At 50.5% G+C, this 14001-nt stretch overlaps 1 protein-coding gene across 1 annotated transcript in view; it reads right to left on the reverse strand.

The window, feature by feature from the left end:
* The window catches only part of ZNF592 (zinc finger protein 592), an 81744-nt gene that overhangs the window by 46431 nt on the left and 21312 nt on the right, over positions 1–14001 (reverse strand). The window contains exon 4 of the mRNA XM_075345485.1: positions 6850–7028. Coding sequence (XP_075201600.1) covers positions 6850–7028 — 179 coding nt within the window. The remainder of the gene's footprint in view (positions 1–6849; positions 7029–14001) is intronic.

Here is a 14001-nt window from a genome sequence, read left to right on the forward strand (position 1 = left end):
TTTACTTACCGTAAATTCCTTTTCTTCTAGCTCCAATTGGGAGACCCAGACAATTGGGGTGTATAGCTATGCCTCCGGAGGCCACACAAAGTATTACACTAAAAGTGTAAAGCCCCTCCCCTTCTGCCTATACACCCCCCGTGCTTTCACGGGCTCCTCAGTTTTGGTGCAAAAGCAAGAAGGAGGAAAAAATTATAAACTGGTTTAAAGTAAATTCAATCCGAAGGAATATCGGAGAACTGAAACCATTCAACATGAACAACATGTGTACACAAAAAAACAGGGGCGGGTGCTGGGTCTCCCAATTGGAGCTAGAAGAAAAGGAATTTACGGTAAGTAAACAAAATTCCCTTCTTCTTTGTCGCTCCATTGGGAGACCCAGACAATCGGGACGTCCAAAAGCAGTCCCTGGGTGGGTAAATAATACCTCATAATAGAGCCGTAACGGCTCCGTCCTACAGGTGGGCAACCGCCGCCTGAAGGACTCGCCTACCTAGGCTGGCATCTGCCGAAGCATAGGTATGCACCTGATAGTGTTTCGTGAAAGTGTGCAGGCTCGACCAGGTAGCTGCCTGACACACCTGCTGAGCCGTAGCCTGGTGCCGCAAGGCCCAGGACGCTCCCACGGCCCTGGTAGAATGGGCCTTCAGCCCTGAGGGAACCGGAAGCCCCGAGGAACGATAAGCTTCGAGAATTGGTTCCTTGATCCACCGAGCCAGGGTTGATTTGGAAGCTTGTGTCCCTTTACGCTGGCCAGCGACAAGGACAAAGAGTGCATCCGAGCGGCGCAGGGGCGCCGTACGAGAAATGTAGAATCTGAGTGCTCTCACCAGATCTAACAAGTGCAAATCCTTTTCACATTGGTGAACTGGATGAGGACAAAAAGAGGGTAAGGAGATATCCTGATTGAGATGAAAGGGGGATACCACCTTAGGGAGAAATTCCGGAACCGGACGCAGAACCACCTTGTCCTGGTGAAACACCAGGAAAGGGGCTTTGCATGACAACGCTGCTAGCTCAGACACTCTCCGAAGTGAAGTGACTGCTACTAGGAAAACCACTTTCTGCGAAAGGCGTGCGAGAGAAATATCCCTCATTGGCTCGAACGGTGGTTTCTGAAGAACCATCAGCACCCTGTTCAGATCCCAGGGTTCTAACGGACGCTTGTAAGGAGGGACGATGTGACAAACCCCCTGCAGGAACGTGCGTACCTGTGGAAGTCTGGCCAGGCGCTTCTGAAAAAACACAGAGAGCGCAGAGACTTGTCCCTTAAGGGAGCCGAGCGACAAACCCTTTTCCAATCCGGATTGAAGAAAGGACAGAAAAGTGGGCAAGGCAAATGGCCAGGGAGAAAAACCCTGAGCAGAGCACCACGACAGGAATATTTTCCACGTCCTGTGGTAGATCTTGGCGGACGTTGGTTTCCTAGCCTGTCTCATAGTGGCAATGACCTCTTGAGATAATCCTGAAGACGCTAAGATCCAGGACTCAATGGCCACACAGTCAGGTTGAGGGCCGCAGAATTCAGATGGAAAAACGGCCCTTGAGACAGCAAGTCTGGTCGGTCTGGTAGTGCCCACGTTTGGCCGACCGTGAGATGTCACAGATCCGGGTACCACGACCTCCTCGACCAGTCTGGAGCGACGAGGATGGCGCGGCGGCAGTCGGCCCTGATCTTGCGTAACACTCTGGGCAACAGTGCCAGAGGAGGAAACACATAAGGGAGTTGAAACTGCGACCAATCCTGAACTAAGGCGTCTGCCGCCAGAGCTCTGTGATCGTGAGATCGTGCCATGAATGCCGTGACCTTGTTGTTGTGCCGGGACGCCATCAGGTCGACGTCCGGCATCCCCCAGCGGCAACAGATCTCCTGAAACACGTCCGGGTGAAGGGACCATTCCCCTGCGTCCATGCCCTGGCGACTGAGAAAGTCTGCTTCCCAGTTTTCCACGCCCGGGATGTGAACTGCGGAGATGGTGGAGGCCGTGGCTTCCACCCACATCAAAATCCGCCGGACTTCCTGGAAGGCTTGCCGACTGCGTGTTCCGCCTTGGTGGTTGATGTAAGCCACCGCTGTGGAGTTGTCCGACTGAATTCGGATCTGCTTGCCTTCCAGCCACTGCTGGAACGCTTTTAGGGCAAGATACACTGCCCTGATCTCCAGAACATTGATCTGAAGTGAGGACTCTTGCTGAGTCCACGTACCCTGAGCCCTGTGGTGGAGAAAGACTGCTCCCCACCCTGACAGACTCGCGTCCGTCGTGACCACCGCCCAGGATGGGGGTAGGAAGGATTTCCCCTTCGATAATGAAGTGGGAAGAAGCCACCACCGAAGGGAAGCTTTGGTTGCCTGAGAGAGGGAGACGTTCCTGTCGAGGGACGTCGGCTTCCTGTCCCATTTGCGTAGGATGTCCCATTGAAGAGGACGCAGGTGAAACTGCGCGAAAGGGACTGCCTCCATTGCTGCCACCATCTTCCCCAGGAAGTGCATGAGGCGCCTCAAGGGGTGTGACTGACCTTGAAGGAGAGATTGCAACCCTGTCTGCAGTGACCGCTGTTTGTTCAGCGGGAGCATCACCATCGCTGAGAGGGTATGAAACTCCATGCCAAGATATGTCAGCGATTGGGCCGGTGTCAGATTTGACTTTGGAAAATTGATGATCCACCCGAAACTCTGGAGTCTCCAGAGTAGCGTTGAGGCTGTGTTGGCATGCCTCTTGAGAGGGTGCCTTGACCAGCAGATCGTCTAAGTAAGGGATCACCGAGTGACCCTGAGAGTGGAGGACCGCAACTACTGTAGCCATGACCTTGGTGAAAACCCGTGGGGCTGTCGCCAGGCCGAACGGCAGTGCCGCGAACTGAAGGTGTTCGTCTCCTATGGCGAAGCGCAGGAAGCGCTGATGCTCTGGAGCAATCGGTACGTGGAGATAAGCATCTTTGATATCGATCGATGCAAGGAAATCTCCTTGGGACATTGAGGCGATGACGGAGCGGAGGGATTCCATCCGGAACCGCCTGGTCTTTACGTGTTTGTTGAGCAGTTTTAGGTCCAGGACAGGACGGAAAGACCCGTCCTTCTTTGGAACCACAAACAGGTTGGAGTAAAAACCGTGACCCTGTTGCTGAAGAGGAACCGGGACCACCACTCCTTCTGCCTTCAGAGTGCCCACCGCCTGCAGAAGAGCATCGGCTCGCTCGGGAGGCGGAGATGTTCTGAAGAATCGAGTCGGAGGACGAGAGCTGAACTCTATCCTGTAACCGTGAGACAGAATGTCTCTCACCCAACGGTCTTTTACCTGTGTCAGCCAGGTGTCGCAAAAGCGGGAGAGCCTGCCACCGACCGAGGATGCGGTGTGAGGAGGCCGTAAGTCATGAGGAAGCCGCCTTGGTAGCGGCACCTCCGGCGGTCTTTTTAGGGCGTGACTTAGACCGCCATGAATCGGAGTTCCTCTGATCCTTCTGAGGCCTTTTGGACGAGGAGAATTGGGACCTGCCCGCACCCCGAAAGGACCGAAACCTCGACTGTCCCCTCCTCTGTTGGGGTATGTTTGGTTTGGCCTGGGGTAAGGATGTTTCCTTTCCCTTGGATTGTTTGATGATTTCATCCAATCTCTCACCAAACAAACGGTCGCCAGAAAATGGCAAACTGGTTAAGCACTTTTTGGAAGCCGAATCTGCCTTCTATTCCCGTAGCCACAAGGCCCTGCGTATTGCCACCGAATTGTCGGCTGCAACCGCCGTACGGCTCGCAGAGTCCAGGACAGCATTAATAGTGTAGGACGCAAATGCCGACGTTTGAGAGGTTAAGGACGCCACTTGCGGCGCAGACGTACGTGTGAGTGCGTCAATTTGCGCTTGACCCGCTGAGATAGCTTGGAGTGCCCATACGGCTGCGAATGCTGGAGCAAAAGACGCGCCGATAGCTTCATAGATGGATTTCAACCGGAGCTCCATCTGTCTGTCAGTGGCATCCTTGAGTGAAGCCCCATCTTCAACTGCAACTATGGATCTAGCCGCCAGTCTGGAGATTGGAGGATCCACCTTGGGACACTGAGTCCAGCCCTTGACCACGTCAGGGGGGAAGGGATAACGTGTATCCTTAAGGCGCTTGGAAAAACGCTTATCTGGACAAACTCGGTGTTTCTGGACTGCCTCCCTGAAATCAGAGTGGTCCAGAAACATACTCATTGTACGCTTGGGAAACCTGAAACGGAATTTCTCCTGCTGAGAAGCTGACTCCTCTACTGGAGGAGCTGAGGGAGAAATATCCAACATTTGATTGATGGACGCGATAAGATCATTCACTATGGCGTCCCCATCAGGAGTATCAAGGTTGAGAGCGGCCTCAGGATCAGAATCCTGATCAGCTACCTCTGCTTCATCATACAGAGAGTCCTCCCGCTGAGACCCTGAACAATGTGATGATGTCGAGGGAATTTCCCAGCGAGCTCGCTTAGGCGGTCTGGGGCTGCGGTCCGTGTCAGAGACCTCACCCTGGGATCTATGAGACACCCCGGGAGGACATTGTTGTTCCAACTGAGGGGGACCAGGGAGCAATGATTCCACAGTGCCCATGGTCTGAGATACCGGTCTGGACTGCAAGGCTTCTAGTATCTTAGCCATAGTCTCAGAAAGTCTATCAGTAAAAACTGCAAACTCCGTCCCTGTCACCTGGACAGTGTTAGCAGGTGGTTCCCCCTGGGCCACCAGTAGCAGAGGCTCCGGCTGAGCAAGTGCCACAGGGGCCGAGCATTGCACACAATGAGGGTCAGTGGAACCTGCCGGTAGTATAGCCGTACATGCGGCGCAGGCAGCATAGTAAGCCTGTGCTTTGGCACCCTTGCTTTTTGCGGACGACATGCTGTTGTCTCCTCTGAGCAATCCAGGAGGGTATATAGCCAAAAATCAACCGTGCACCATACAGTGTAAAGTATAGCCTATAATCATATAATCTATAAGTACACATCTGCACTAGTGGGGCCAGCACCTCAGGTGCTGCTTACCGCCCAATCAAAGCGGTTGTGTGGTCACCAGAATCCCTGCCTGGGTCTCCCCGAGCTTGTCTCCCCTCTCCAGCGTCAGAAGAGCTGACAGGAATGGCTGCCGGCGTCCTGAGGAGAGGAGGGGGCCGTGGGCGTGCCCTAGAAAGTGCGGGAATCTGGTGCCCCACTGTGCACAGTGAGGGGGGTGGAGTATGCAAAGCATGTTCCAGCCCTCAGTGCTGACGTCCTGTACAGCGTCCCGCCCTTCCCCTGACTGGCAGGCCTGGGGGCGGGAAAAGAGTGAGACTAGGCCGCAAAAGCCGGGGACTAAAGTTATAAGCGCGGCCGGCGTATAAGCGCGGTCGGCGCGGTAGTCCCCGGCGTACTAACATTCCCAGCCGCGCTGCAGTGTGAAATGGCAGCGCGCGGTCAGCGCGGTAGTCCCCAGTAAACTAACACACCCAGCCACGCTGCAGTGTGTGATGGCACAAGCGCGGTCAGCGCTGCGGTCCCCGGCGCACTAACACACCCAGCAATGCTGGAGTGTTTCTGTGCGCGGTCCCCACGGGGACACAGAGTACCTCAAAGTAGCAGGGCCTTGTCCCTGACGATACTCGGCTCCTTGTCCAGCAGAGTCCCCAGGAGCTGTGGATGGAGCACGGTCTCAGTGCCTGGAGACCGATTAGGATCCCACTTCACCCAGAGCCCTAAAGGGGATGGGGAAGGAAAACAGCATGTGGGCTCCAGCCTCCGTACCCGCAATGGATACCTCAACCTTAACAACACCGCCGACAAGAGTGGGGTGAGAAGGGAGCATGCTGGGGGCCCTGTTATGGGCCCTCTTTTCTTCCATCCGACATAGTCAGCAGCTGCTGCTGACTAAGCTGTGGAGCTATGCGTGGATGTCTGCCTCCTTCGCACAAAGCATGAAAACTGAGGAGCCCGTGAGAGCACGGGGGGTGTATAGGCAGAAGGGGAGGGGCTTTACACTTTTAGTGTAATACTTTGTGTGGCCTCCGGAGGCATAGCTATACACCCCAATTGTCTGGGTCTCCCAATGGAGCGACAAAGAAAAAAAGTCTTAATCTTATCAAATAAATCCGCCACAGTGCAAGTTAGCGCCATAATGGTCCGGCATTATAGGCAGGATCGGGAATATATGATTACTTGTTTGCTCCAACACAACCAGTCCTGTTAATGACCTATTTATAAATTACTAAATTACTAAATCTTGTGAAAAGCAAGACCAGAATTTCTTTAAAAATCCCACGCCTAATAATCTATGGTATGTAGCACAAAATCTGGGTATGACACTTAATTCTAGAAGCAAAACTAAAAAGATACACAGAGCTCGGGAGCTTTGTTCTCCACTTCTTAAGGGAGACCATGAAAAAGATCCCAAGTACATATCATAGCTTATGAAACGCCGCTGACAGTGCCCGTCATCCGCACACCTGTAGCGAGGCAAGGCCAAAATGTTCCCTCCACCAACAGTACTCTCCTGGTTCTAGCACTTCATGTGTCATGGCTACATCTTTAGGAATATATTGCCCAAGCTGATGAGTACCCATGTCATCTCTACTCAAAAAACACTTTTTCCAACCTTAATGGGTAGACATAAAAACTAGGGCAAAATGTTAAAATCTTCTAACAATCTCGAGTAGGTCGTGTTGGAGAACGCATGTTACAGAAGCTTTTATACCAGTCTTATACCACGTGCCAGGAAATCACAAACGATAGTCAAGGACACAGATCGAGGATCAATGGCCCCTAGATGGCAGTAGGACATTGAGGTCAGGAATCACATTGGATGAGATGGGCTATTGCAACATGAAAAATTGGAATAATATGGTATGATGGCCATTACCGGAATGCCACTTTGCGAGTGTAGTGCAGGCAATTCTCCTTGACGTGGGTTTGGAAATAAGCAGATCTACACAGGACGCCACACTCTGGGCAGCAGTACGGAGACTTGTGGGTGTGAATGCGTTGGTGAGCCCCATAACTACATTTATTAGGGAGCATCATCTGGCACACCTGGCAGGTCTATGGAAAGAAAGCAATAACCATTTAGAGATTTACAGCAGTAGCTGGCAATATATATTGGGATTAGAATTGTGAATCAGATGATACTGGCACATTAAAGGGAACCAACCACCAGGTTTTTGCCCTAGAAACTAGAGGCAGTGCCATAATGACGCTAGGATGCTGATTAAAATACCTGTAGTGCAGAAATCCGAGGCTTTAGTGAAGAATAATCCTTCTTCAAGTCTTCAGAAATTGTCATTGGTGCACGACCTTGTGGATCGGGTCCTCTGTAATCATTCCTTTTCCTGCCTTGCCCCCTTTTCTCTATTTAAATTTCACGCCACACCGCCATTATTGCTTTTGGCGGTGCGTGCGCTTTGTGATGTTGTCTTCAATAAAATAGCGCCGGTAGCAGCGCATGCGCGTACTGCAACCTCCGCCATCATTTCATTGAAGACATAGTGGAGACAATTAAGTGGTAGTGGAGCATGCCAAGATTGGAGTTTTTTGGGTTCTTTTTTTTTTATTTCATCTGCGCATACGCCCCTGCAGCTCAGTCATCTCCACAGTGTCTTCAAAGAAATGGCACTGATTCCAGCGCCATTTTGTTGACGACAACGTCACATTATCAATGCATACGCGCCACCAACAGTGGTAATGGCAGCGCGGCACAAAATTTTAAGAAAAGGGGACAAGCCAGTAAGAGAAATGATTAAGAGGACCTGACCCACAAAGTCCCACCCCGATGCTCAAGACAGTGCACCGATGACGTCATTTCTGAAGAAGGATTATTGTGCAATCAAGCCTTGGATTTGCTATCGCAAGGTCCAGTCACACTAAGCAACTTACCAGCGATCCCAACAACGATAGGGATCGCTGGTAAGTTGCTAGGAGGTTGCTGGTGAGATGTCACACTGCGACGCTCCAGCGATCCCACCAGCAACCTGACCTGGCAGGGATCGCTGGAGCGTCGCTACACGAGTTGCTGGTGAGCTCACCAGCAACCAGTGACCAGCCCCCAGCGCCGCGTGGAAGATGCTGCGCTTGGTAACTAAGGTAAATATCGGGTAACCAACCCGATATTTACCTTGGTTACCAGCGCACGGAGCTACACGTGCAGAGAGCAGGGAGCAGCGCACACTGAGCGCTGGCTCCTTGCTCTCCTAGTTACAGCACACATCGGGTTAATTACCCGATGTGTGCTGCAGCTAAATGTGCACAGTGCAGGGAGCAGCGCACACCGCTTAGCGCTGGCTCCCTGCTCTCCTAGCTACAGCACACATCGGGTTAATTAACCCGATGTGTCCTGCAGCTACATGTGCACAGAGCAGGAGCCGGCACTGACAGTGAGAGCGGCGGAGGCTGGTAACAAAGGTAAATATCGGGTAACCAAGGACAGGGCTTCTTGGTTACCCGATGTTTACATTGGTTACCAGCCTCCACAGAAGCCGGCTCCTGCTGCCTGCACATTTAGTTGTTGCTGTCTCGCTGTCACACACAGCGATCTGTGCTTCACAGCGGGACAGCAACAACTAAAAAATGGCCCAGGACATTCAGCAACAACAAACGACCTCACAGCAGGGGCCAGGTTGTTGCTGGATGTCACACACAGCAACATCGCTAGCAACGTCACAAAAGTTGTTCGTTAGCAGCGATGTTGCTAGCGATGTTGCTTAGTGTGACGGGGCCTTAAGGCCTTGTCCACACACTGCGGTTTTACCTACGGTTTTTCTGCAGGAATTTCTGCAGAAAATAGTTGGAATCTTTCTGCAGACATTCCCCAGCAAAACCTATGGAAAAAAAAAAAATAGCTGTGCGCAAACTGCGTTTTTTTCTCAAGAACATTCTTTCTGCAGAATTTCTTGAGAAAAAGAATGTGAATGTCACTTCTCTTCTGCAGGAACCTGCGTTTTTTGCCATAGATAATGGTAAAAAAACCGCAGGGACCAACCTGCGAAAAAAACACACACCAAAAACGCATCGAAAACACACAAAACCACGGTGAAACCGCATGCGGTTTTCGGTGCATTATTGGTGCGTCTTTTGACCGCCCGCAAGTGTGCTAATCTTTCAGACTCAAGAAATTTCTTGAGAAAAATCCTTTTCTAGTGTGAACAAAACCTAAAAAGGTATTTTAATCTGCATCCTAGCGCCATTATGGCACTACCAGAAGTTTATAGGGTTAAAACCTGGTGGTTGGTTCCTTTTAATAAAAGCATACTTCAGGTTCATCAATCTAACTATATAAAAGGGTTGCAAGCCAAGTCCAAAGGCAACTTTACACCTGCTGATTGGGCAGATGTAAGCTCATTCCGGACCAACCTATGTAAACTTCATACAAGTACAGCGATAAAGTTGTGTACATTTTTTGCTATTATTATAATGGGATTAAAACATTTCTAAAATTTGTACTTTAAATAAATAAATAAATCAGTTTGCATCACTATTTTCGAATGCCCATAACTTTTTGATTTTTCTATCGACTGGGCTGAATTGGGTCTTGTTTTTTTTGAGTGTGGAGATGTCATTTTTATTGATCCCATTTAGGCATATATACTGTATGTTGTAATTGTTTTGTATTCATTTTTAGTGGAAGTGTTACAACCAAGAAATGGCTTTTTCAATCTAGAATTTCTTTAGAATCTTCCCTTAATGGGACAAATAATTTCATATTTCCATAGATTGGACATTTTCGGATGTTGGAATACCGAATATTAGTTTTTGTGTTTCGTGTTTTTTGTTTTTTTTTTAATTTTACCAGTGTACGAAGAAGACTCAATAAAAGGGTGGTTCACTACTCTGCAGTAGTGACCACATCATCGTCAAACTAATAGTGAAGGTTTTTTCTAAATACCTTGTGCTGCGCTATTGTGGTCCGCTCTTCCCCATTGCGTGACCCCCTCGGGCTCCGTAACCTCTGGGATCCGGTGATGTCACATCAACTTCCAGTTGACCTGACATCGCCATGGCGGCACCAGTCTCTATGAGTGACCGGGCTGTGGGTGGCTTTTCACTGCCCAGTACAGCCCAGCATCTCGCGTGCGCGCTCCTTCGCTGCAGAGCACCGCATGCAGGAGAGACGCTGGGCTGTAATGAGTGGTGAAACTCCGCCCACAGTTCAGTCTCTCAGGAAGACTGGGGCCGAACTGGAAGTTGACTACTAGATCCCAGGGGTTACGCGATGGGGAAAAGTGGACTGCGATAGCGCCACTCAGAGGCTGAATTGGTAACAGAAGGTATTTAAAAAAAAGCCTTCCCTGTCAGTTTTACAGAGATTTGGTCACTACTGCAGAGAAGTGAAACACCCTTTTAATGAGTCTTTGTACATTGGTAAAATTTAAAAAAAAAAAAACAGAACACACAAACTCATTCGGTATTCCAACATCCGAAAATGTCCAATCTATGGAAATATGAAATTATTTCTCCCATTCAGGGAAGGTTCTAAAGAAATTCTAAATTGAAAAGGCCATTTCTTGATTGTAACACTTCACATTCTCCAGGGAAGCATGTCAGGTGGCTGGGCTTTGTAGATATACCTGGCCAAAATCACGCCACTTAAATGCTGGTGTCAGAGATTGTCAGCGGCATCTAAATGGTTAAACTACAGCAATTAGAGCTAGTGTCGACCCCTGCTGTTATAGGAAGGTTCTGGTTGTGTGATATAATAAATGAATTCACTGCACTCAGATTGTGATGCAAAAAAATATTTAAATTTATTGAGGAGACTGTGAAGTCGACGTTTTGACCGCCTGGGTCTTAAGGCCGTTTACACGCAACGACATCGCTAACGCGATGTCGTTGGGGGTCACGGAATTCATGACGCACATTCGGCTTCGTTAGCAACGTCGTTGAGTGTGACACGTACGAGTGACCGCTAACGAGCAAAAATACTCCCCTTATAGTTGCTCGTTGACATGCTGTCCAGTTCCCAAATATCGTTGCTGCTGCAGGTACGATGTTGTTTGTCGTTCCTGAGGCAGCACACATCGCTATGGGTGACACCGCAGGAACGAGGAACCTCACCTTACCTGCGTCCACCGGCAATGAGGAAGGAAGGAGGTGGGCGGGATGTTACGTCCCGCTCATCTCCGCCCCTCCGCTTCTATTGGGTGGCCGCTTAGTGACGTCGCTGTGACGCCACAAGAACCGCCCCCTTAGAAAGGAGGCTGTTCGCCAGTCACATCGAAGTCGCTAGGCAGGTAAGTAGTGTGACGGGTCCAAGCGATGTTGTGCACCACGGGCAGCGATTTGCCCGTGACACACAACCAATGGGGGCGGGTACGCTCGCTAGCGATATCGATAGCGAGATCGCAGCGTGTAAAGCAGCCTTTAGTCAAGAGTCGCTTAAAGATGGGTGCCTGGGATATGAAAATTTGAGTGATTATAGCGTTGGTAGAGAATACCTTGAGGATAAGGTCCTGGGTTTCGCCAGCGCAGCAGCGCTGTGGCTGGTGATATGGTGTATCCTGATACACCATATCACCAGCCACAGCGCTGCTGTGCTGGCTACACCCAGCATCTTTATCCTCAAGGTATTCTCTAAGACCAAGGCGGAGTCGAAACGTCGAATGACTTCAAAGTCGCCTCAATAAATTTAAATATATTTTTGCATCACAATCTATGAGTGCAGTGAATTTATTTATCTTGGATTGGACCCATTTTTCACTTGCACCACCACCCACTTGTCTGAGTGCAGACCAATTTTTTTGATCTAGGCTGTGTAATATAGTCAGCACCTGATCTGAATGGAGCAGGCTCAGCTCGTGAGCATGCTCCATGATGTAATAGTACGTCATGTAGGGGCTTAAAATCATGTAGACCGTGATGACCGTCTAATAAAAATTAAGGTGTACGCAACAAACAGACTTGGCTTGGTATAGATACTTGCTATATCGTCAACTAATGCTTATTTTGGAAATTCTGTTCACTTAAAAGGACAAGTAACCAAACATACAATTTGGGATAAAAAAAGAGAATTTTGTTACTTACCGTAAATTCTTTTTCTTATAGTTCCGTATTGGGAGACCCAGACCATGGGTGTTTAGCTTCTGCCTCCGGAGGACACACAAAGTACTACACTTAAAAGTGTAGCTCCTCCCTCTGAGCTTATACACCCCCTGGTAGCCAGTCCTAGCCAGTTTAGTGCAAAAGCTGAAGAATAGCCACCCACAAGTAGAACCGAGTAAGAACGGGAACAACCGGAGACTCTGTCCACGACAACAGCCGGTGATAACACACGGAACAAGAAAATTGCCAACAGGCAACAGGGAGGGAGCTGGGTCTCCCAATACGGAACTATAAGAAAAAGAATTTACGGTAAGTAACAAAATTCTCTTTTTCTTTATCGTTCCTTTGGGAGACCCAGACCATGGGACGTTCCAAAGCTGTCCCTGGGTGGGAATAAACAGAAAAAACTAAGAAGTAAGCGGAGCCTAACTTCACAAGTGGGCGACAGCCGCCTGAAGGATGCGTCTGCCCAAGCTCGCATCTGCCGAAGCATGAGCATGCACTTGGTAGTGCTTCGAAAAGGTATGCAGGCTAGTCCAAGTGGCAGCCTGACAGACTTGTTGAGCCGTAGCCTGTTGCCTAAAAGCCCAAGAGGCACCGACAGCTCTGGTCGAGTGTGCCTTGATCCCCGGCGGGGGAGGCACCCGAGTACTCTGGTAGGCGTCCGAAATGGTCGATCTAATCCAACGGGCCAAGGTCGGCTTAGAAGCAGAGAGACCCTTGCGCCGCCCTGTGGTTAGCACAAAAAGAGAGGTGCACCGCCTAAGCGCAGCGGTGCGAGACACATAGATCCGGAGAGCACGCACCAGATCTAGAGTATGCAGCGCTTTCTCAAAGCGATGAACAGGGGCCGGACAGAAGGAAGGCAAGGAAATATCCTGGTTAAGGTGAAAGGGAGAGACCACCTTAGGAAGAAAGTCCGGGGTCGGACGGAGAACTACCTTGTCTTGGTGAAAAACCAAAAAAGGTGACTCCGAGGAGAGCGCAGCCAAATCAGAGACTCTCCTGAGAGAAGTTATGGCAAGTAGAAAGGCCACCTTTTGAGAAAGACGATACAAAGAAACCTCCCTAAGGGACTCGAAAGGGGGTTTCTACAATACCGTGAGGACCAAGTTAAGGTCCCAGGGATCCAAGGGCCGCCGATAAGGCGGAATGATGTGAGACGCACCTTGCATGAAGGTGCGGACCTGAGCCAGCCGGGCGAGACGCCGCTGGAACAGCACTGATAGAGCTGAGACTTGTCCCTTGAGAGAGTTGAGGGACAGTCCTAGCTGCAGACCGGACTGTAAAAAAGACAGAAGGGTCGGCAACGAGAATGGCCAAGGAGAATGGCCGGAAGAGCGACACCAGGACAGGAAAATTTTCCAAGTCCTGTGATAGATCTTGACGGAGGAAGACTTACGGGCCCGAGTCATAGTGGAGATGACTTCAGGAGGAATACCAGAAGCCGTCAAAATCCAGGACTAAAAAGCCACGCCGTCAATTTGAGTGCCGCAGAATTCGGGCGGAAAAACGGACCTTGCGAGAGCAGGTCTGGACGGTCCGGAAGATGCCACGGCATCTCCACGGACAGTTGGAGCAGGTCCGGATACCAAGCTCGCCTGGGCCAGTCCGGTGCAATGAGGATGACTCGACGGCCCTCCATTCTGATCTTGCGCAGGACTCTGGGCAAGAGAGCTAGGGACCAGTCTTGAACCAGAGCGTCCGCGGCGAAGGCCTGAGGATCGTGGGAGCGAGCCATGTAAACCGGAACCTTGTTGTTGTGACGGGATGCCATTAGGTCCACGTCCGGAGTGCCCCACTTGCGGCAGATTGACTGAAACACTGCCGGGTGCAGGGACCACTCGCCACCATCCACGGATTGACGGCTGAGATAATCTGCTTCCCAGTTTTCTACGCCAGGGATGTGGACTGCGGATATGGTGGACTTGGAGTCCTCCGCCCATTGAAGAATGCATTGGACCTCCAACATTGCCAGGCGGCT

Source organism: Anomaloglossus baeobatrachus, chromosome 4, assembly GCF_048569485.1.
Source record: "Anomaloglossus baeobatrachus isolate aAnoBae1 chromosome 4, aAnoBae1.hap1, whole genome shotgun sequence".
Lineage (NCBI taxonomy): Eukaryota > Metazoa > Chordata > Amphibia > Anura > Aromobatidae > Anomaloglossus > Anomaloglossus baeobatrachus.